Source organism: Stegostoma tigrinum, chromosome 47 (genome assembly GCF_030684315.1).
Source record: "Stegostoma tigrinum isolate sSteTig4 chromosome 47, sSteTig4.hap1, whole genome shotgun sequence".
NCBI classification, from domain to species: Eukaryota; Metazoa; Chordata; class Chondrichthyes; order Orectolobiformes; family Stegostomatidae; genus Stegostoma; species Stegostoma tigrinum.
In genome coordinates, this window is record NC_081400.1 from 545,001 (window position 1) to 568,187 (window position 23,187).

Below are 23,187 nucleotides of genomic sequence, written 5' to 3' on the forward strand. Positions count from 1 at the left end.
GTGTGTGTGTGTGTGTGTGTGTGTGAGAGAGAGGGGGACGGTGTGTGTGTGTGTGTGTGTGTGTGTGAGAGAGAGGGGGACGGGGTGTGTGTGTGTGTGTGTGAGAGAGAGGGGGACGGGGTGTGTGTGTGTGAGAGAGAGAGGGGGACGGGGTGTGTGTGTGTGTGAGAGAGAGAGGTGGACAGGGTGTGTGTGTGTGTGTGTGTGTGTGTGAGAGAGGGGGACGGTGTGTGTGTGTGTGTGTGTGTGTGTGAGAGAGGGGGACGGTGTGTGTGTGTGAGAGAGGGGGACGGTGTGTGTGTGTGTGTGTGTGTGTGTGTGTGTGAGAGAGGGGGACGGTGTGTGTGTGTGAGAGAGGGGGACGGTGTGTGTGTGTGAGAGAGGGGGACGGGGTGTGTGCGTGTGAGAGGGGGACGGGGTGTGTGCGTGTGAGAGGGGGACGGGGTGTGTGCGTGTGAGAGGGGGACGGGGTGTGGGCGTGTGAGAGGGGGACGGGGTGTGTGCGTGTGAGAGGGGGACGGGGTGTGTGCGTGTGAGAGGGGGACGGGGTGTGTGCGTGTGAGAGGGGGACGGGGTGTGTGCGTGTGAGAGGGGGACGGGGTGTGTGCGTGTGAGAGGGGGACGGGGTGTGTGCGTGTGAGAGGGGGACGGGGTGTGTGTGTGTGTGAGTGTGTGAGAGAGGGGGACGGGGTGTGTGTGTGTGAGTGTGTGTGAGAGGGGGACGGGGTGTGTGTGTTTGTGTTTGTGTGAGAGGGGGACGGGGTGTGTGTGTTTGTGTTTGTGTGAGAGGGGGACGGGGTGTGTTTGTGTGTGTGTGAGAGGGGGACTGGGTGTGTGTGTGTGTGTGTGTGTGTGTGAGAGGGGGACGAGGTGTGTGTGTGTGTGTGTGTGTGAGAGAGAGAGGGGGACGGGGTGTGTGTGTGTGTGTGTGTGTGTGTGTGTGTGAGAGAGGGGGACGGGGTGTGTGTGTTGGAGAGAGGGGGACGGGGTGTGTGTGTGTGAGAGAGGGGGACGGGGTGTGTGTGTGTGTGTGTGTGTGTGTGAGAGAGGGGGACGGGGTGTGTGTGTGTGTGTGTGTGTGAGAGAGGGGGACGGGGTGTGTGTGTGTGAGAGAGGGGGGAACGGGGTGTGTGTGTGTGAGAGAGGGGGACGGGGTGTGTGTGAGAGAGGGGGACGGGGTGTGTGTGTGTCAGAGACGGGGACGGGGTGTGTGAGTGTGTGAGAGAGGGGGACGGCGTGTGTGTGTGTCAGAGAGGGGGACGGGGTGTGTGTGTGTGTGTGTGAGAGAGAGGGGGTCGGGGTGTGTGTGTGTGTGTGTGTGAGAGAGGGGGACGGGGTGTGTGTGTGTGTGTGTGTGTGTGTGAGAGAGGGGGACGGGGTGTGTGTGTGTGTGTGTGTGTGTGTGTGTGTGAGAGAGGGGGACGGGGTGTGTGCGTGTGTGTGTGTGAGGGGGTGACGGGGTGTGTGTGTGTGTGAGAGAGGGTGACGGGGTGTGTGTGTGTGTGAGAGAGGGGGACGGGGTGTGTGTGTGTGTGAGAGAGGGGGACGGGGTGTGTGTGTGTGTGTGTGTGTGTGTGAGAGAGGGGGACGGGGTGTGTGTGTGTGTGTGTGTGTGTGAGAGAGAGAGGGGGACGGGGGTGTGTGTGTGTGTGTGTGTGTGTGAGAGAGGGGGACGGGGTGTGTGTGTGTGTGTGTGTGAGAGAGGAGGACGGGGTGTGTGTGTGTGTGTGAGAGAGGGGGACGGGGTGTGTGCGTGTGTGTGTGTGAGAGGGGGGGACGGGGTGTGCGTGTGTGTGTGTGAGAGGGGGGGACGGGGTGTGTGTGTGTGTGTGTGAGAGAGGGGGACTGTGTGTGTGTGTGTGTGTGAGAGAGGGGGACGGGGTGTGTGTGTGTGTGAGAGAGGGGGACGGGGTGTGTGTGTGTGTGAGAGAGGGGGACGGGGTGTGTGTGTGTGTGAGAGAGGGGGACGGGGTGTGTGTGTGTGTGAGAGGGGGGGACGGGGTGTGTGTGTGTGTGAGAGGGGGGGACGGGGTGTGTGTGTGTGTGAGAGAGGGGGACGGGGTGTGTGTGTGTGTGAGAGAGGGGGACGGGGTGTGTGTGTGTGTGAGAGAGGGGGACGGGGTGTGTGTGTGTGTGTGTGTGAGAGAGGGGGACGGGGTGTGTGTGTGTGTGTGTGTGTGTGTGTGTGTGTGAGAGAGAGGAGGACGGGGTGTGTGTGTGTGTGTGTGTGTGTGTGAGAGAGAGGAGGACGGGGTGTGTGTGTGTGTGTGAGAGAGGGGGACGGGGGGTGTCTGTGTGTGAGAGAGAGGGGGACGGGGTGTGTGTGTGTGTGAGAGAGGGGGACGGGGTGTGTGTGTGTGTGAGAGAGGGGGACGGGGTGTGTGTGTGTGTGAGAGAGGGGGACGGGGTGTGTGTGTGTGTGTGTGAGAGAGGGGGACGGGGTGTGTGTGTGTGTGTGTGTGAGAGAGAGGGGGACGGGGTGTGTGTGTGTGTGTGTGTGAGAGAGGGGGACGGGGTGTGTGTGTGTGTGTGTGTGTGTGTGAGAGAGAGGAGGACGGGGTGTGTGTGTGTGTGTGTGTGTGTGAGAGAGAGGAGGACGGGGTGTGTGTGTGTGTGTGAGAGAGGGGGACGGGGGGTGTCTGTGTGTGAGAGAGAGGGGGACGGGGGGTGTGTGTGTGTGAGAGAGGGGGACGGGGGGGGTGTGTGTGTGTGAGAGAGGGGGACGGGGCGTGTGTGTGTGTGTCTGTGTGTCAGAGAGGGGGACGGGGTGTGTGTGTGTGTCAGAGAGGGGGACAGGGTGTGTGTGTGTGTGTGTGTGTGTGTGTGTGTGTGTGAGAGAGGGGGACTGGGTGGGTGTGTGTGTGAGAGAGAGGGGGACGGGGTGTGTGTGTGTGTGAGAGAGGGGGACTGGGTGGGTGTGTGCGTGTGAGAGAGGGGGACGGGGTGTGTGTGTGTGAGAGAGGGGGACGGGGTGTGTGTGTGTGTGAGAGAGGGGGACGGGGTGTGTGTGTGTGTGAGAGAGGGGGACGGGGTGTGTGTGTGAGAGAGGGGGACGGGGTGTGTGTGTGTCAGAGAGGGGGACGGGGTGTGTGTGTGTGTGAGAGAGGGGGACGGGGTGTGTGTGTGTGTGAGAGAGAGGGGGACGGGGTGTGTGTGTGTGTGTGAGAGAGGGGGACGGGGTGTGTGTGTGTGTGTGTGTGTGAGAGAGGGACGGGGTGTGTGTGTGTGTGAGAGAGGGGGACGGGGTCTGTGTGTGTGTGAGAGAGGGGGACGGGGTGTGTGTGTGTGTGAGAGGGGGGGACGGGGTCTGTGTGTGAGAGAGGGGGACGGGGCGTGTGTGTGTGTGTGTGAGAGAGGGGGACGGGGCGTGTGTGTGTGTGTGTGAGAGAGGGGGACGGGGTGTGTGTGTGTGTGTGTGTGTGAGAGGGGGACGGGGTGTGTGTGTGTGTGTGTGTGTGTGTGTGTGAGAGGGGGACGGGGTGTGTGTGTGTGTGTGTGTGTGTGTGTGAGAGAGGGGGACGGGGTGTGTGTGTGTGTGTGTGTGTGTGTGTGTGTGTGTGAGAGAGGGGGACGGGGTGTGTGTGTGTGTGAGAGAGAGGGGGACGGGGTGTGTGTGTGTGTGAGAGAGAGAGGGGGACGGGGTGTGTGTGTGTGTGTGTGAGAGAGGGGGACGGGGTGTGTGAGTGTGTGTGAGAGAGGGGGACGGGGTGTGTATGTGTGTGTGTGTGTGAGAGAGAGGGGGACGGGGTGTGTGTGTGTGTGTGTGTGTGTGTGAGAGAGAGGGGGACGGGGTGTGTGTGTGTGTGTGTGTGTGTGTGAGAGAGGGGGACGGTGTGTGTGTGTGTGTGTGTGTGTGTGAGAGAGAGGGGGACGGGGTGTGTGTGTGTGTGTGTGTGAGAGAGGGGGACGGTGTGTGTGTGTGTGTGTGTGTGTGTGTGTGTGAGAGGGGGACGGGGTGTGTGTGTGTGTGTGTGTGTGTGTGTGTGTGTGTGTGTGTGTGTGTGAGAGGGGGACGGGGTGTGTGTGTGTGTGTGTGTGTGTGTGTGAGAGAGGGGGACGGGGTGTGTGTGTGTGTGTGTGTGTGTGTGTGTGTGAGAGAGGGGGACGGGGTGTGTGTGTGTGTGAGAGAGAGGGGGACGGGGTGTGTGTGTGTGTGAGAGAGAGAGGGGGACGGGGTGTGTGTGTGAGAGAGGGGGACGGGGTGTGTGAGTGTGTGTGAGAGAGGGGGACGGGGTGTGTATGTGTGTGTGTGTGTGAGAGAGAGGGGGACGGGGTGTGTGTGTGTGTGTGTGTGTGTGTGAGAGAGAGGGGGACGGGGTGTGTGTGTGTGTGTGAGAGAGGGGGACGGTGTGTGTGTGTGTGTGTGTGTGTGTGTGAGAGAGGGGGACGGGGTGTGTGTGTGTGTGTGTGTGTGTGTGTGTGTGAGAGAGGGGGACGGTGTGTGTGTGTGTGTGTGAGAGAGGGGGACGGTGTGTGTGTGTGTGTGTGTGTGTGTGTGTGTGTGTGTGAGAGAGGGGGACGGGGTGTGTGTGTGTGTGAGAGAGAGGGGGACGGGGTGTGTGTGTGTGTGTGTGTGAGAGAGGGGGACGGGGTGTGTGTGTGTGTGTGAGAGAGAAGGGGACTGGGTGTGTGTGTGTGTGAGAGAGAGGGGGACGGGGTGTGTGTGTGTGTGAGAGAGAGGGGGACGGGGTGTGTGTGTGTGTGTGAGAGAGAGGGGGACGGGGTGTGTGTGTGTGTGAGAGAGGGGGACGGGGTGTGTGTGTGTGTGTGTGTGTGAGAGGGGGACGGGGTGTGTGTGTGTGTGTGTGAGAGAGAGGGGGACGGGGTGTGTGTGTGTGTGTGTGTGAGAGAGAGGGGGACGGGGTGTGTGTGTGTGTGTGTGTGAGAGAGAGGGGGACGGGGTGTGTGTGTGTGTGTGTGTGTGAGAGAGAGAGGGGGACGGGGTGTGTGTGTGTGTGTGAGAGAGAGAGGGACGGGGTGTGTGTGTGTGTGTGTGAGAGAGAGGGGGACGGGGTGTGTGTGTGTGTGTGTGAGAGAGAGGGGGACGGGGTGTGTGTGTGTGTGTGTGAGAGGGGGACGGTGTGTGTGTGTGTGTGTGAGAGAGAGAGGGGGACGGGGTGTGTGTGTGTGTGTGTGTGAGAGAGAGAGGGGGACGGGGTGTGTGTGTGTGTGTGTGTGTGTGTGTGAGAGAGAGGGGGACGGGGTGTGTGTGTGTGTGTGTGTGTGTGTGTGTGAGAGAGAGGGGGACGGGGTGTGTGTGTGTGTGTGTGTGTGTGAGAGAGAGGGGGACGGGGTGTGTGTGTGTGTGCGTGTGAGAGAGAGAGGGGGACGGGGTGTGTGTGTGTGTGAGAGAGAGAGGGGGACGGGGTGTGTGTGTGTGTGAGAGAGAGAGGGGGACGGGGTGTGTGTGTGTGTGTGTGAGAGAGAGAGGGGGACGGGGTGTGTGTGTGTGTGTGTGTGTGTGTGTGAGTGAGAGAGAGGGGGACGGGGTGTGTGTGTGTGTGTGTGTGTGTGAGAGAGAGGGGGACGGGGTGTGTGTGTGTGTGTGTGTGTGTGTGTGTGAGAGAGAGGGGGACGGGGTGTGTGTGTGTGTGTGTGTGTGTGTGTGTGTGAGAGAGAGAGGGGGACGGGGTGTGTGTGTGTGTGAGAGAGAGGGGGACGGGGTGTGTGAGAGAGAGGGGGACGGGGTGTGTGTGTGTGTGTGTGTGTGTGTGTGTGTGAGAGAGAGGGGGACGGGGTGTGTGTGTGTGTGTGAGAGAGAGGGGGACGGGGTGTGTGTGTGTGTGAGAGAGGGGGACGGGGTGTGTGTGTGTGTGTGTGTGTGTGTGAGAGGGGGACGGGGTGTGTGTGTGTGTGTGTGAGAGAGAGGGGGACGGGGTGTGTGTGTGTGTGTGTGTGAGAGAGAGGGGGACGGGGTGTGTGTGTGTGTGTGTGTGAGAGAGAGGGGGACGGGGTGTGTGTGTGTGTGTGTGTGAGAGAGAGAGGGGGACGGGGTGTGTGTGTGTGTGTGAGAGAGAGAGGGACGGGGTGTGTGTGTGTGTGTGTGAGAGAGAGAGGGACGGGGTGTGTGTGTGTCTGTGTGAGAGAGAGGGGGACGGGGTGTGTGTGTGTGTGTGTGAGAGAGAGGGGGACGGGGTGTGTGTGTGTGTGTGTGTGAGAGGGGGACGGTGTGTGTGTGTGTGTGTGAGAGAGAGAGGGGGACGGGGTGTGTGTGTGTGTGTGAGAGAGAGGGGGGGACGGGGTGTGTGTGTGTGTGTGTGTGAGAGAGAGGGGGACGGGGTGTGTGTGTGTGTGTGTGTGTGTGTGTGTGTGAGAGAGAGGGGGACGGGGTGTGTGTGTGTGTGTGTGTGTGTGAGAGGGGGACGGGGTGTGTGTGTGTGTGTGTGAGAGAGAGGGGGACGGGGTGTGTGTGTGTGTGTGTGTGAGAGAGAGGGGGACGGGGTGTGTGTGTGTGTGTGTGTGAGAGAGAGAGGGGGACGGGGTGTGTGTGTGTGTGTGAGAGAGAGAGGGACGGGGTGTGTGTGTGTGTGTGTGAGAGAGAGGGGGACGGGGTGTGTGTGTGTGTGTGTGAGAGAGAGGGGGACGGGGTGTGTGTGTGTGTGTGTGTGTGTGTGTGAGAGGGGGACGGTGTGTGTGAGAGAGAGAGGGGGACGGGGTGTGTGTGTGTGTGTGAGAGAGAGAGGGGGACGGGGTGTGTGCGTGTGTGTGTGTGTGAGAGAGGGGGACGGGGTGTGTGCGTGAGAGAGAGGGGGACGGGGTGTGTGCGTGTGTGTGTGAGAGAGAGGGGGACGGGGTGTGTGCGTGTGTGTGTGTGAGAGAGGGGGACGGGGTGTGTGCGTGTGTGTGTGAGAGAGAGGGGGACGGGGTGTGTGCGTGTGTGTGTGAGAGAGAGGGGGACGGGGTGTGTGCGTGTGTGTGTGAGAGAGAGGGGGACGGGGTGTGTGCGTGTGTGTGTGAGAGAGAGGGGGACGGGGTGTGTGTGTGTGTGAGAGAGAGAGGGGGACGGGGTGTGTGTGTGAGAGAGGGGGACGGGGTGTGTGTGTGAGAGAGGGGGACGGGGTGTGTGAGTGTGTGTGAGAGAGGGGGACGGGGTGTGTATGTGTGTGTGTGTGTGAGAGAGAGGGGGACGGGGTGTGTGTGTGTGTGTGTGTGTGTGTGAGAGAGAGGGGGACGGGGTGTGTGTGTGTGTGTGAGAGAGGGGGACGGTGTGTGTGTGTGTGTGTGTGTGTGTGTGAGAGAGGGGGACGGGGTGTGTGTGTGTGTGTGTGTGTGTGTGTGTGTGAGAGAGGGGGACGGTGTGTGTGTGTGTGTGTGAGAGAGGGGGACGGTGTGTGTGTGTGTGTGTGTGTGTGTGTGTGTGTGTGTGTGAGAGAGGGGGACGGGGTGTGTGTGTGTGTGAGAGAGAGGGGGACGGGGTGTGTGTGTGTGTGTGTGAGAGAGGGGGACGGGGTGTGTGTGTGTGTGTGAGAGAGAAGGGGACTGGGTGTGTGTGTGTGTGTGAGAGAGAGGGGGACGGGGTGTGTGTGTGTGTGAGAGAGAGGGGGACGGGGTGTGTGTGTGTGTGTGAGAGAGAGGGGGACGGGGTGTGTGTGTGTGTGAGAGAGGGGGACGGGGTGTGTGTGTGTGTGTGTGTGTGAGAGGGGGACGGGGTGTGTGTGTGTGTGTGTGAGAGAGAGGGGGACGGGGTGTGTGTGTGTGTGTGTGTGAGAGAGAGGGGGACGGGGTGTGTGTGTGTGTGTGTGTGAGAGAGAGGGGGACGGGGTGTGTGTGTGTGTGTGTGTGTGAGAGAGAGAGGGGGACGGGGTGTGTGTGTGTGTGTGAGAGAGAGAGGGACGGGGTGTGTGTGTGTGTGTGTGAGAGAGAGGGGGACGGGGTGTGTGTGTGTGTGTGTGAGAGAGAGGGGGACGGGGTGTGTGTGTGTGTGTGTGAGAGGGGGACGGTGTGTGTGTGTGTGTGTGAGAGAGAGAGGGGGACGGGGTGTGTGTGTGTGTGTGTGTGAGAGAGAGAGGGGGACGGGGTGTGTGTGTGTGTGTGTGTGTGTGTGTGAGAGAGAGGGGGACGGGGTGTGTGTGTGTGTGTGTGTGTGTGTGTGTGAGAGAGAGGGGGACGGGGTGTGTGTGTGTGTGTGTGTGTGTGAGAGAGAGGGGGACGGGGTGTGTGTGTGTGTGCGTGTGAGAGAGAGAGGGGGACGGGGTGTGTGTGTGTGTGAGAGAGAGAGGGGGACGGGGTGTGTGTGTGTGTGAGAGAGAGAGGGGGACGGGGTGTGTGTGTGTGTGTGTGAGAGAGAGAGGGGGACGGGGTGTGTGTGTGTGTGTGTGTGTGTGTGTGAGTGAGAGAGAGGGGGACGGGGTGTGTGTGTGTGTGTGTGTGTGGAGAGGAGAGGGGGACGGGGTGTGTGTGTGTGTGTGTGTGTGTGGTGTGTGAGAGAGGGGGACGGGGTGTGTGTGTGTGTGTGTGTGAGTGTGTGAGAGAGAGAGAGGGGACGGGGGTGTGTGTGTGTGTGAGAGAGAGGGGGGACGGGGGTGGTGTGTGAGAGAGAGGGGGACGGGGTGTGTGTGGTGTGTGTGTGTGTGTGTGTGTGAGAGAGAGGGGGACGGGGTGTGTGTGTGTGTGTGAGAGAGAGGGGGACGGGGTGTGTGTGTGTGTGAGAGAGGGGGACGGGGTGTGTGTGTGTGTGTGTGAGAGGGGGACGGGGTGTGGTGTGTGTGTGTGAGAGAGAGGGGGACGGGGGTGTGTGTGTGTGTGTGTGAGAGAGAGGGGGGACGGGGTGTGTGTGTGTGTGTGTGTGAGAGACGAGGGGGACGGGGTGTGTGTGTGTGTGTGTGTGAGGAGAGAGGGGGACGGGGTGTGTGTGTGTGTGTGAGAGAGAGAGGGACGGGGTGTGTGTGTGTGTGTGTGAGAGAGAGAGGGACGGGGTTGTTGTGTGTGTCTGTGTGAGAGAGAGGGGGACGGGGTGTGTGTGTGTGTGTGTGAGAGAGAGGGGGACGGGGTGTGTGTGTGTGTGTGTGTGAGAGGGGGACGGTGTGTGTGTGTGTGTGTGAGAGAGAGAGGGGGACGGGGTGTGTGTGTGTGTGAGAGAGAGGGGGGGACGGGGTGTGTGTGTGTGTGTGTGTGAGAGAGAGGGGGACGGGGTGTGTGTGTGTGTGTGTGGTGTGTGTGTGTGTGAGAGAGAGGGGGGACGGGGTGTGTGTGTGTGTGTGTGTGTGAGAGGGGGACGGGGTGTGTGTGTGTGTGTGTGAGAGAGAGGGGGACGGGGGTGTGTGTGTGTGTGTGTGTGAGAGAGAGGGGGACGGGGTGTGTGTGTGTGTGTGTGTGAGAGAGAGAGGGGGACGGGGTGTGTGTGTGTGTGAGAGAGAGAGGGGACGGGGGTGTGTGTGTGTGTGTGTGAGAGAGAGGGGGACGGGGTGTGTGTGTGTGTGTGTGAGAGAGAGGGGGACGGGGTGTGTGTGTGATGTGTGTGTGTGAGAGGGGGACGGTGTGTGTGAGAGAGAGAGGGGGACGGGGTGTGTGTGTGTGTGTGAGAGAGAGAGGGGGACGGGGTGTGTGCGTGTGTGTGTGTGTGAGAGAGGGGGACGGGGTGTGTGCGTGAGAGAGAGGGGGGACGGGGTGTGTGCGTGTGTGTGTGAGAGAGAGGGGGACGGGGTGTGTGCGTGTGTGTGTGTGAGAGAGGGGGACGGGGTGTGTGCGTGTGTGTGTGAGAGAGAGGGGGACGGGGTGTGTGCGTGTGTGTGTGAGAGAGAGGGGGACGGGGTGTGTGCGTGTGTGTGTGAGAGAGAGGGGGACGGGGTGTGTGCGTGTGTGTGTGAGAGAGAGGGGGACGGGGTGGTGTGTGTGTGTGAGAGAGGGGGACGGGGTGTGTGCGTGTGTGTGTGTGAGAGAGGGGGACGGGGTGTGTGCGTGGTGTGTGAGGGGGGGGACGGGGTGTGTGTGTGTGTGTGTGTGTGTGTGTGGGGGGGGGGAACGGGGTGTGTGTGTGTGTGTGTGAGAGGGGGGGGACGGGGTGTGTGTGTGTGTGTGAGAGGGGGGGGACGGGGTGTGTGTGTGTGTGAGAGGGGGGGACGGGGTGTGTGTGTGTGTGTGTGAGAGGGGGGGACGGGGTGTGTGTGTGTGTGTGTGAGAGGGGGGGACGGGGTGTGTGTGTGTGTGTGTGTGAGAGGGGGGGACGGGGTGTGTGTGTGTGTGTGAGATGGGGGGACGGGGGTGTGTGTGTGTGTGAGATGGGGGGGACGGGGTGTGTGTGTGTGTGAGAGGGGGGGACGGGGTGTGTGTGTGTGTGAGAGGGGGGGACGGGGTGTGTGTGTGTGTGAGAGGGGGGACGGGGTGTGTGTGTGTGTGTGAGAGGGGGGGACGGGGTGTGTGTGTGTGTGTGAGAGGGGGGGACGGGGTGTGTGTGTGTGTGTGTGAGAGGGGGGGACGGGGTGTGTGTGTGTGTGAGAGGGGGGGACGGGGTGTGTGTGTGTGAGAGAGGGGGGGACGGGGTGTGTGTGTGTGAGAGGGGGGGACGGGGTGTGTGTGTGTGTGAGAGGGGACGGGGTGTGTGCGTGTGTGAGAGGGGGACGGGGTGTGTGCGTGTGAGAGGGGGACGGGGTGTGTGCGTGTGAGAGGGGGACGGGGTGTGTGCGTGTGAGAGGGGGACGGGGTGTGTGCGTGTGAGAGGGGGACGGGGTGTGTGCGTGTGAGAGGGGGACGGGGTGTGTGCGTGTGAGAGGGGGACGGGGTGTGTGTGTGTGTGAGTGTGTGAGAGAGGGGGACGGGGTGTGTGTGTGTGAGTGTGTGTGAGAGGGGGACGGGGTGTGTGTGTTTGTGTTTGTGTGAGAGGGGGACGGGGTGTGTGTGTTTGTGTTTGTGTGAGAGGGGGACGGGGTGTGTTTGTGTGTGTGTGAGAGGGGGACTGGGTGTGTGTGTGTGTGTGTGTGTGTGTGTGAGAGGGGGACGAGGTGTGTGTGTGTGTGTGTGTGTGTGAGAGAGAGAGAGGGGGACGGGGTGTGTGTGTGTGTGTGTGTGTGTGTGTGTGTGTGTGTGAGAGAGGGGGACGGGGTGTGTGTGTTGGAGAGAGGGGGACGGGGTGTGTGTGTGTGAGAGAGGGGGACGGGGTGTGTGTGTGTGTGTGTGTGTGTGTGTGTGAGAGAGGGGGACGGGTGTGTGTGTGTGTGTGTGTGAGAGAGAGGGACGGGGTGTGTGTGTGTGAGAGAGGGGGACGGGGTGTGTGTGTGTGAGAGAGGGGGACGGGGTGTGTGTGTGTGTGTGTGAGAGAGGGGGACGGGGTGTGTGTGTGTGTGTGAGAGAGAGAGGGGACGGGGTGTGTGTGTGTGTGTGTGAGAGAGAGGGGACGGGGTGTGTGTGTGTGAGAGAGGGGGGGACGGGGTGTGTGTGTGTGTGAGAGGGGGGACGGGGTGTGTGTGTGTGTGAGAGAGGGGGACGGGGTGTGTGTGTGTGTGAGAGAGGGGGACGGTGTGTGTGTGTGTGTGAGAGAGGGGGACGGGGTGTGTGTGTGTGTGAGAGAGGGGGATGGGGTGTGTGTGTGTGTGACAGAGGGGGACGGGGTGTGTGTGTGTGTGAGAGAGGGGGACGGGGTGTGTGTGTGTGTGAGAGAGGGGGACGGGGGGTGTGTGTGTGTGTGAGAGAGGGGGACGGGGTGTGTGCGTGTGTGTGTGTGAGAGAGGGGGACGGGGTGTGTGCGTGTGTGTGTGTGAGAGAGGGGGACGGGGTGTGTGCGTGAGAGAGAGGGGGACGGGGTGTGTGCGTGTGTGTGTGTGAGAGAGGGGGACGGGGTGTGTGCGTGTGTGTGTGTGAGAGAGGGGGACGGGGTGTGTGCGTGAGAGAGAGGGGGACGGGGTGTGTGCGTGTGTGTGTGAGAGAGAGGGGGACGGGGTGTGTGCGTGTGTGTGTGTGAGAGAGGGGGACGGGGTGTGTGCGTGTGTGTGTGAGAGAGAGGGGGACGGGGTGTGTGCGTGTGTGTGTGAGAGAGAGGGGGACGGGGTGTGTGCGTGTGTGTGTGAGAGAGAGGGGGACGGGGTGTGTGCGTGTGTGTGTGAGAGAGAGGGGGACGGGGTGTGTGCGTGTGTGTGTGAGAGAGAGGGGGACGGGGTGTGTGCGTGTGTGTGTGTGAGAGAGGGGGACGGGGTGTGTGCGTGTGTGTGTGTGAGAGAGGGGGACGGGGTGTGTGCGTGTGTGTGAGGGGGGGGACGGGGTGTGTGTGTGTGTGTGTGTGTGTGTGTGTGTGGGGGGGGAACGGGGTGTGTGTGTGTGTGTGTGTGTGAGAGGGGGGGACGGGGTGTGTGTGTGTGTGTGAGAGGGGGGGACGGGGGGTGTGTGTGTGTGTGTGAGAGGGGGGGACGGGGTGTGTGTGTGTGTGTGTGAGAGGGGGGGACGGGGTGTGTGTGTGTGTGTGTGAGAGGGGGGGACGGGGTGTGTGTGTGTGTGTGAGATGGGGGGACGGGGTGTGTGTGTGTGTGAGATGGGGGGACGGGGTGTGTGTGTGTGTGAGAGGGGGGGACGGGGTGTGTGTGTGTGTGAGAGGGGGGGACGGGGTGTGTGTGTGTGTGTGAGAGGGGGGGACGGGGTGTGTGTGTGTGTGTGAGAGGGGGGGACGGGGTGTGTGTGTGTGTGTGTGAGAGGGGGGGACGGGGTGTGTGTGTGTGTGAGAGGGGGGTACGGGGTGTGTGTGTGTGAGAGGGGGGGACGGGGTGTGTGTGTGTGTGAGAGGGGGGGACGGGGTGTGTGTGTGTGTGAGAGGGGGGGACGGGGTGTGTGTGTGTGTGAGAGGGGGGAACGGGGTGTGTGTGTGTGAGAGAGGGGGACGGGGTGTGTGTGAGAGAGGGGGACGGGGTGTGTGTGAGAGAGGGGGACGGGGTGTGTGTGTGTCAGAGACGGGGACGGGGTGTGTGAGTGTGTGAGAGAGGGGGACGGCGTGTGTGTGTGTCAGAGAGGGGGACGGGGTGTGTGTGTGTGTGTGTGAGAGAGAGGGGGTCGGGGTGTGTGTGTGTGTGTGTGTGTGAGAGAGGGGGACGGGGTGTGTGTGTGTGTGTGTGTGTGTGTGTGAGAGAGGGGGACGGGGTGTGTGTGTGTGTGTGTGTGTGTGTGTGAGAGAGGGGGACGGGGTGTGTGTGTGTGTGTGTGTGTGTGTGTGAGAGAGGGGGACGGGGTGTGTGCGTGTGTGTGTGTGAGGGGGTGACGGGGTGTGTGTGTGTGTGAGAGAGGGTGACGGGGTGTGTGTGTGTGTGAGAGAGGGGGACGGGGTGTGTGTGTGTGTGAGAGAGGGGGACGGGGTGTGTGTGTGTGTGTGTGTGAGAGAGGGGGACGGGGTGTGTGTGTGTGTGTGTGTGTGAGAGAGAGAGGGGGACGGGGTGTGTGTGTGTGTGTGTGTGTGTGAGAGAGGGGGACGGGGTGTGTGTGTGTGTGTGTGTGTGTGAGAGAGGAGGACGGGGTGTGTGTGTGTGTGTGAGAGAGGGGGACGGGGTGTGTGCGTGTGTGTGTGTGAGAGGGGGGGACGGGGTGTGCGTGTGTGTGTGTGAGAGGGGGGGACGGGGTGTGTGTGTGTGTGTGTGAGAGAGGGGGACTGTGTGTGTGTGTGTGTGTGTGAGAGAGGGGGACGGGGTGTGTGTGTGTGTGAGAGAGGGGGACGGGGTGTGTGTGTGTGTGAGAGAGGGGGACGGGGTGTGTGTGTGTGTGAGAGAGGGGGACGGGGTGTGTGTGTGTGTGAGAGAGGGGGACGGGGTGTGTGTGTGTGTGTGTGAGAGGGGGGGACGGGGTGTGTGTGTGTGTGTGTGTGAGAGAGAGGGGGACGGGGTGTGTGTGTGTGTGTGTGAGAGAGGGGGACGGGGTGTGTGTGTGTGTGTGTGTGTGTGTGTGAGAGAGAGGAGGACGGGGTGTGTGTGTGTGTGTGTGTGTGTGAGAGAGAGGAGGACGGGGTGTGTGTGTGTGTGTGAGAGAGGGGGACGGGGGGTGTCTGTGTGTGAGAGAGAGGGGGACGGGGGGTGTGTGTGTGAGAGAGGGGGACGGGGGGGGTGTGTGTGTGTGAGAGAGGGGGACGGGGCGTGTGTGTGTGTGTCTGTGTGTCAGAGAGGGGGACGGGGTGTGTGTGTGTGTCAGAGAGGGGGACAGGGTGTGTGTGTGTGTGTGTGTGTGTGTGTGTGTGTGAGAGAGGGGGACTGGGTGGGTGTGTGTGTGAGAGAGAGGGGGACGGGGTGTGTGTGTGTGTGAGAGAGGGGGACTGGGTGGGTGTGTGCGTGTGAGAGAGGGGGACGGGGTGTGTGTGTGTGTGAGAGAGGGGGACTGGGTGGGTGTGTGCGTGTGAGAGAGGGGGACGGGGTGTGTGTGTGTGAGAGAGGGGGACGGGGTGTGTGTGTGTGAGAGAGGGGGACGGGGTGTGTGTGTGTGTGAGAGAGGGGGACGGGGTGTGTGTGTGTGTGAGAGAGGGGGACGGGGTGTGTGTGTGAGAGAGGGGGACGGGGTGTGTGTGTGTCAGAGAGGGGGACGGGGTGTGTGTGTGTGTGAGAGAGGGGGACGGGGTGTGTGTGTGTGTGAGAGAGAGGGGGACGGGGTGTGTGTGTGTGTGTGAGAGAGGGGGACGGGGTGTGTGTGTGTGTGTGTGTGTGAGAGAGGGACGGGGTGTGTGTGTGTGTGAGAGAGGGGGACGGGGTGTGTGTGTGTGTGAGAGAGGGGGACGGGGTGTGTGTGTGTGTGAGAGAGGGGGACGGGGTGTGTGTGTGTGTGAGAGGGGGGGACGGGGTCTGTGTGTGAGAGAGGGGGACGGGGCGTGTGTGTGTGTGTGTGAGAGAGGGGGACGGGGCGTGTGTGTGTGTGAGATAGGGGGACGGGGTGTGTGTGTGTGTGTGTGAGAGAGGGGGACGGGGTTGTGTGTGTGTGAGAGAGAGGGGGACGGGGGGTGTGTGTGTGTGAGAGAGAGGGGGACGGGGGGTGTGTGTGTGTGAGAGAGGGGGACGAGGGGGGTGTGTGTGAGAGAGAGGGGGACAGGGGGGGTGTGTGTGAGAGAGGGGGACAGGGGGGGTGTGTGTGTGAGAGAGGGGGACAGGGGGGGTGTGTGTGTGAGAGAGGGGGACAGGGGGGGTGTGTGTGTGAGAGGGGGACGGGGGGGTGTGTGTGTGAGAGAGGGGGATAGGTTGTGTATGTGTGTGTGTGTGAGAGAGAGGCGGACGGGGTGTGTGTGTGTGTGAGAGAGAGGGGGACGGGGTGTGTGTGTGTGTGAGAGAGAGGGGGACGGGTTGTGTGTCTGTGTGTGTGTGTCAGAGAGGGGGACGGGGCGTGTGTGTGTGTGTCAGAGAGGGGGACGGGGTGTGTGTGTGTGTCAGAGAGGGGGACAGGGTGTGTGTGTGTGTGTGTGTGAGAGAGAGGGACGGGGTGTGTGTGTGTGAGAGAGGGGGACTGGGTGGGTGTGTGTGTGAGAGAGAGGGGGACGGGGTGTGTGTGTGTGTGAGAGAGGGGGACGGGGTGGGTGTGTGTGTGTGTGAGAGGGGGACGGGGTGTGTGTGTGAGAGAGAGAGTGAGAGAGGGATGGGGTGTGTGTTTGTGTGTGTGTGTGTGTGAGAGAGGTACGGTGTGTGTGTGTGTAAGAGAGGGACGGGATGTGTGTGTGAGAGAGAGAGGGGGACGGGGTCTGTGTGTGTGTGAGAGAGAGAGAGGGACGGTGTGTGTGTGTGAGGGGGACGGGTGTGTGTGTGTGTGTGTGAGAGAGAGAGAGGGACTGTGTGTGTGTGAGAGAGAGGGACTGTGTGTGTGTGAGAGAGAGGGACTGTGTGTGTGTGAGAGAGAGGGACGGGGTGTGTGTGTGTGTGAGAGAGGGACGGGGTGTGTGTGTGTGTGAGAGCGGGACGGGTGTGTGTGAGAGAGAGGGACGGGTGTGTGTGAGAGAGAGGGACGGGTGTGTGAGAGAGAGAGGGACGGGTGTGTGAGAGAGAGAGGGACGGGGTGTGTGTGTGAGAGAGAGAGGGACGGTGTGTGTGTGTGTGTGTGTGTGAGAGAGACGGGTGTGTGTTTGTGAGAGAGAGAGGGTCGGGGTGTGTGTGTGTGTGAGAGAGGGGGACGGGGTGTGTGTGTGTGAGAGAGACAGAGTGAGAGAGAGGGACGGGGACGGGATGGCTGTGTGTGAGGGTGTGGACGGGACGGCTGTGTGTGTGTGTGTGAGAGAGGGACGGGGCGGGATGGCTGTGCGTGTGTGTGTGAGAGAGAGAGATGGGGACGGGATGGCTGTGCGTGTGTGTGAGAGAGAGAGAGACGGGGACACGGTGTGTTTGTGTACGTGTGTGAGAGATAGAGAGAGAGAGAGACGGGGACGGGAAGGGTGTGTGAGTGAGAGAGAGACGGGGACGGGGATGGCTGTGTCTGTGTGAGAGAGATGGGGATGGGATGGCTGTGTGTGTGTGTGTGTGTGAGAGAGAGCCGGGAACGGGATAGGTGTGTGTGTGAGAGAGAGAGAGAGCCGGGAATGGGATGGCTGTGTGTGTGTGTGAGAGAGAGAGAGAGACGGGGATGGGATGGGTGTGTGTGAGAGAGAGAGAGACGGGATGGCTGTGTTTGCCGTGCGTGTGTGTGTGAGAGAGATGGGGACTGCGTGGTTTTGTTTCGTGTGGTGTGTGTGAGTGAGATTGACGGGAACAGGATGGCTGTGTGTCGTGTGTGTGTGTGTGCGAGTGACAGAGAGAGTGTGTCATGGGGCCTGATTTTTTTTGTGTGTGTGTGTGTATCTGTGGGTGAGACGGGGACAGGATATGCATGTTTATTTTGCGTATTTGTGCGTGTGTCAGAGATGTTGTTGGGAAGCCCTCTCCCAAAATCCCCTATCAGTTTGCTGCCTTCTCCCATTCTACCACAAAACACATTTAAGCTGTACCACTCTTTCTGAACTCAGGCTTTTTATGGAAATCCTCAATTCCTGCACTCACTGTGATGAGATCCTCTTCAAGGAAGATGGCTCCTGGAGCCCGATGCAACCAAAGAGAGTAAAACAAGAACCCTACTGGTCGTCCTACAGCAGCATCGAGGGTAATGTGGAGGTTCCACGTCTCAGACTGCATCCTGACTTTGATCAGTCAGGATAAGAGCGCGCATAACCAAAACCTCCAGAACATTGTCTTTGCCCCATGTGTCATGTGGTCATTCAGGATGTGAGGGCTTCGGTTTGTAACACGCTTACCCAGAGAGCAGCTTTAGCAGGAGGTATACAGGCGGCGAGGGGGGATATCCTGTACTGACGTCTGGCTGTATAGGCAGGAAGGGGGGAATTCCTTTACTGACGTCTGGCTGTACAGGCGGGGAGGGGGGAAAATCCTGTACTGACGTCTGTCTGTACAGGCGGGGAGGGGGGCAAATCCTGTACTGACGTCTGTCTGTACAGGCGGGGAGGGGGGCAAATCCTGTACTGACGTCTGGCTGTACAGGTGGGGAGGGGGGATCCTCTGGCTTTGCTGACAGTGATGTCTTCGTGATTCCAGCCAGCACAATTTATAAGGAGCCACCATCACGAGGGAAGTACTGCTCCCAAAGCAGCCAGAATGCTGAGGTGATTGACCTGACTTTAGACAGCTCATCAGATGAGGACGAAGTTCCAGTGAAGAGACATTGCCATGTTGTGACCCCTACAAACTTGCCCTCAGTCAACAAGCAGTAAGTGCCTTTCTTTTCAAAATCTCCTACAGTCTCAATATTGTACCTGGCCCCCCATACGCTGTTTCCTCCCCCTCAACCACATACCCGGGTCCCCCATATGCTGTTTGCTTCTCCCTATATGGGCACAAGTATCAGGGTGCTACACAGTTCCCGAGCTGTAGTTGTCTGTATGAAACCTTTTTCCTTTTTAATGTTGAACTTCGACAGGTTGCTGAACCTTCACCAGCTGTCACCGATGCTTCAGAGTCCTGCAACAAACGTGGTTACGTCAGATTACCTCCCGTCCCTCTCTATTCCAGAATACCAGTTCTCCTACCAGATGCCTCCACTACCGTCTGACATTCAAGGTAACTTCATTCCCTATTCCAGCTCTTTTCCATCCAGGCCCCTTGGCTGCCCATATCTGACTTCTTTTGGTCTGATTTCCGTTACAGGTTTAGATTTATTTTCTTTCTTGCAAGCAGACAGTCAGGTGAGTACAACCGATGCTCCCTTCTGCTTTGTATGCTCCTGCCTGCTTGCTGCTGGGATTGAGGCTGCCATGTGCCTGCTTTATCAATTTTAGCCTCAACAAGCAGATCAGCTGCAGTTTAGGCAGCTTCTCGTGTGTGCTTCTCTAATACATGTGCGCACGTTAGGAAGATCAGGGTTCTCAGTGTGAAGATAATAAAATGTGAGGCTGGATGAACACAGCAGGCCAAGCAGCATCTCAGGAGCACAAAAGCTGACGTTTCGGGCCTAGACCCTTCATCAGAGAGGGGGATGGGGTGAGGGTTCAGGAATAAATAGGGAGAGAGGGGGAAGCGGACCGAAGATGGAGAGAAAAGAAGATAGATGGGGAGGTAGGGAGGGGATAGGTCAGTCCAGGGAAGACGGACGGGTCAAGGAGGTGGGATGAGGTTAGTAGGTAGGAGATGGAGGTGCAAGGAAGGGATGGGTGAGAGGAAGAACAGGTTAGGGAAGCAGAGACAGGTTGGACTGGTTTTGGGATGCAGTGGGTGGAGGGGAAGAGCTGGGCTGGTTGTGTGGTGCAGTGAGGGGAGGGGGACGAACTGGGCTGGTTTTGGGATGCAGTGGGGGAAGGGGAGATTTTTTCCCCCCCACTGCATCCCAAAACCAGCCCAGCTCTTCTCCTCCACCCACTGCATCCCAAAACCAGTCCAACCTGTCTCTGCTTCCCTAACCTGTTCTTCCTCTCACCTCAAGCCGCACCTCCATCTCCTACCTACTAACCTCATCCCACCTCCTTGACCTGTCCGTCTTCCCTGGACTGACCTATACCCTCCCTATCTCCCCACCTATACTCTCCTCTGCACCTATCTTCTTTTCTCTCCATCTTCGGTCTGCCTCCCCCTCTCTCCCTATTTATTCCAGAACCCTCACCCCATCCCCCTCTCTGCAGAAGGGTCTAGGCCCGAAACGTCAGCTTTTGTGCTCCTGAGATGCTGCTGGGCCTGCTGTGTTCATCCAGCCTCACATTTTATTATCTTGGATTCTCCAGCATCTGCAGTTCCCATTATCACTTCTCAGTGTGAAGGTTATTTGGACTTTGGGGAGTGATTTATTCACCAGCTGCCTTCCTTCATGCAATTGGAATGATCTTTCATTTTCTCCTGAAGTGGCTCCAAATTTTGATCCTCAGAGCACACCCCTTCAGTTCAATTCATTCATGCCAACCAAGTTTCCCAAACTAAACTAGTCCCACTTACCTGCATTTGATCTATATCCCTCTAATCCTATCCTATTCACGTACCTATCCGAATGTCTTTTAAATGTTGTAACTATACCTGCATCTACGACTTTTTCTGGCATTCTGCATACAAACCACCCTTTGTGAGAAAAATTTGGCCCTTAAGTCCCTTTTAAATCTTTCTCCTCTCACCTTGAACATGTGCCCTCTGGTTTTGAGCTCTCCTACCTGGGGAAAAGACTTCTGCTACTCACCTTATCTATGCCCATCATGATTTTATAGAACCTCTAACAGATCACCCATCAGCCCCCAATGCTCCAGTGAAAAAAAGTCCCAGCCGCTCCTTGTAATTCAAATCATCCAGTCCTGGTAATATCCTTGTAAATCATTTCTGCACCCTCCCCAATTTAATAATATCCTTCCTGTAGCAGGGCAACTAGAACCATTCACTTTCTACAAAAATGGCCTGACCACTGTGTACAACCACAACATCTAAACTCCAATATTCAGTGGTCTGACCAATGAAGGCAAGCAAGCAAAATGCCATCTTAACCACCTGTCTACCTGTGAAGCAACTTTCAAGGAACTATGTACCTGCACGCCTGGGTGTGTCTGCTCAACAACACTCCCCACGCTCCTACCAATAACCATCCTGCCTTTGTTACCAAAACAAAACATATTGCATTTTTCTGCATAAAACTCCACCTTTCACCCCTCAGTGCCATTGTAATCTTACATAACCTCCTTGGCTGTATGCTCAGTCAAGGTGTTGTCGCAATTCTGATGTACACCAGGCGGCCTTTTAAAGTTTACACCAGCATCAGTTACTCCAGCTCAGGAATACTGGCTTGGATGCAGAGTAATGATCCTCTAACATGCCCAGGACAGGTACAGCATGGGTTAGATACTGAAAGGCTGCATCAACACACACATAGCTCAGATTCTAAAAGCCAATAAACTGAGGGAGGTGCAGTCTGAATCATTGCAGGAGATTGGCTGAAGTTGGGTGGTTGGTTCCAGCGTCTGGTCATTTGAGTATTTCTGTGGTTTTACATGTTGTTGATTTTGCCTGCAGCATTACGGTTCCGTTATCAGCAGCTCCTCTGAGGACCAGACTGTCATGCGATCATCACTTAACCACTTCTTCCAGTTCACATCCTCACCACATTTCTTGGAACCTGTGGTTAGCTCAACAAGTGGAATACACGGCTCAGCCAACAGGAGTAGCAGCATTATCTCCAGTACTGTACTGAGGGGTAGTCAGCACAGTCACCCTGAGACGACAGCTCTAAATAGTGGCAGCACAGTCAGTGCACCTGGCCCCAGCCATGGGTTAGATATTATCTCTTTAGATTAAGGAAATACCAATCAATCATGACCAGGAATGTTCTCCACTTTGAAAGCTGCTGCAAACCTTGAATCTGAAGCCAGCTGGTCACAGTGTTTCCTTTGTATTGGTCAGTAGTTTTTGACTAAATCCCTGGGTGATACAAGAGCACAAGGCACCCACTGCCTGGGCCTGAATCTTGGAGCAAGCCCTCTGTTTAAAAACAGGCATTTTGTGGTGCTTCCTCCGTCAAGCTGAGGATCTGGCTTTGCCCCTTCCCACTTCTGTTTACCAACCCCATACAAAGAACAACCCACAATCAGAGATCTGGTGACATTAGCTTCAGAGTTGCACTTTGCTTGCATGCAGGCCCTGTAATCAGCTGTCTATGACTGTGTCCACAATTAAGCTGCTCCACTTTTCAACCAAAGGTGGGTTTCAGTTCTCAGTAAAGTTTTTGTAGTGAACCAAAGATTTAGAGTACAGGCCATACCAAAAGGAGTAAAGAATCAAAGGAAATTTTGCTAAGATGAGATGAAACTTGAAGACTGTCATGGATTGTTGAGAAATATTCGGATATGGGCAGCTTTGAACATTGTGAACTGCAAAAGGGAACTTAATTGAGATTTTCAGGGGTCTCGATGATGGTTACTGTGATTCCTTCTGTCCAGACCCAAACAGATATGAAGGCTAATATCTCGCTCAAAGGAGGAATCCTCTTATTCCAGTCCTTGATCAACTAGGATTTCTAGAGGAGGTGGGTTGGCCTGGATTGAGGTTGGGGAGTGATGTAGGGACACGATTGGGAATTCTAAACATATTGCAAAGTGTTGTCACTTTTTAAAATATGACTTCCAATATATTTTATCAATGTAAAATCTTCCCTTTTTTAAAAGAATTATAGATGAACATTGTGTATAGAGAAACCAAATGATCTATTTTCAGTTGCAGCTATTTTGTAAATACATATTATGAAAAACAAAACTAATTTGAAAAAGCAATTCCAAAGATTATTCTGTCTGGCAGGCCACTACTAGTGAGGATTAGATTCCTTGTGCCTGCTTACATGTGGATACCTCCATTCATCTGTTTTAAAGTTATTCCATTACTGTTCTGTGAATAACCTCATTTTGAGACACGGTTAGGGAGTGGGGGAGGTGGAAGTGATGCTTGATGCCTGTTGCGGATGATAAAGATCCAGAATTGAAAGCTTCACTGTTCTGGAACTGACAGACAGACAGACAGCCTGCCTTGTCTCACATAATGGACCCAGTGAAGCTGTGGCAATAGGACAAACCGAGTTTTGATTATTATTCACTGAACAGAATTCATAAGTTTTACTCTGTATTGATCCTGTTACAATTAAAGGATGAGGAAATTGCGAATTGGAGGTGTAGTTATTTCCTGAACAATGATCTGGATTTTTGTTACTGTGAAAAATGTCAGGAGACTGGCCATTAGAGAAACTGAAGGATAGACTAAGTTTCAGATTTGAACTCCCACTTCTTATCCTCTCACGAGTTACTTGATGAAACTTGTCCTGTTAAAACTCACATATTGGACAAACCAATAGGGGCTAGAAGCTGACTGATTGAAGAGTGACCCTCCCTCCTGCAAAGCTGACAAAGTAAGGACAAGGGCTTAGAGTTTTGAAAACTTCTTGCGCAGGATGAGAGCAGTACTGGCAAGACTGTCCCAAATGCCACTGAAGAAAGTGGCAATTTCCTTCCCAATAGCACATTAGGAGTTGAAATGCACTGTCTAAACGAAATTGAATGAATTCAGTTCAGGGCTGCAACGTGAGTGGGTCAACTGAGTTGACCTTGTAAAGAGCTGAATTAGAGATAATCGGCTGAACTGCTTTTGATTGTGAGAGACTCCTGTCAGTTTAGGAGTGAATTATACTGTTCCTCAATTGTGCTCTACCTTTTCACTGCCCACTGACCTCACTGTTAATCAAGCTTAGTCTTGAAATATACTGAGCAGCAGCACCTGTGAGACAAAAAAAAGGTCAGGCTTTAGAACGGAGTGAAGAAATTGGTTGACTCCGGATTCTAGACAGAAGGGGAAACAGCCTCCCAGTAAGTGACCCCCACCCCAAATAAGGCCTTGAAGTTACCCTGCTTCAGTGAGATAAAGATTCATTCATACAAATGCTGCAGCTTCTATTTCAAGCACTTTTCATGAGACTGTAAGAGAGATAACCAATTTCTACTCAGCAAGATTCCACATGCAGTAATGTTAAAGTCCTTGGCATTAGAGATTATCCGATCAATAATTTGGAATTAATCACGTACAAACATGTTTAGATGAGTATGTTATCCATTGCCAAATTAGCGCTCTCATCCCCACTTGGTAAACGATTGGGGCAAACATCTCCTTATCCAATTATTCTGTTGTGCCTCAGACATGCTTCAGTGCACATCTGGTTAAAACAGCAGCCAAAAGGGCAAAAATATCAGGTCACACAGATGGCTGGACAGTGAAAGTGATCTCTTATTGTCCACTTGCTGCCTTAGTGAGGTAATTGCTGATTGGTTGGCTG

General features: G+C 57.2%; 1 protein-coding gene across 3 annotated transcripts in view; it reads left to right on the top strand.

Moving 5' to 3' along the window:
• Nucleotides 1-22,027, top strand: part of LOC125449756 (E3 SUMO-protein ligase PIAS3-like) — an 83,630-nt gene extending 61,603 nt beyond the window's left edge. For 2 of the 3 annotated variants that reach the window (XM_059642924.1, XM_059642925.1), the window contains exons 10-14: nt 16,868-17,001; nt 17,451-17,622; nt 17,833-17,972; nt 18,060-18,097; nt 20,391-22,027. In XM_059642924.1, the coding sequence (XP_059498907.1) occupies nt 16,868-17,001; nt 17,451-17,622; nt 17,833-17,972; nt 18,060-18,097; nt 20,391-20,672 (766 nt within the window). In that variant the 3' untranslated portion in view covers nt 20,673-22,027. The remainder of the gene's footprint in view (nt 1-16,867; nt 17,002-17,450; nt 17,623-17,832; nt 17,973-18,059; nt 18,098-20,390) is intronic. The other variant, XM_059642926.1, reaches the window with a different exon arrangement.
• The last annotated feature ends 1,160 nt before the right edge of the window (nt 22,028-23,187 follow it).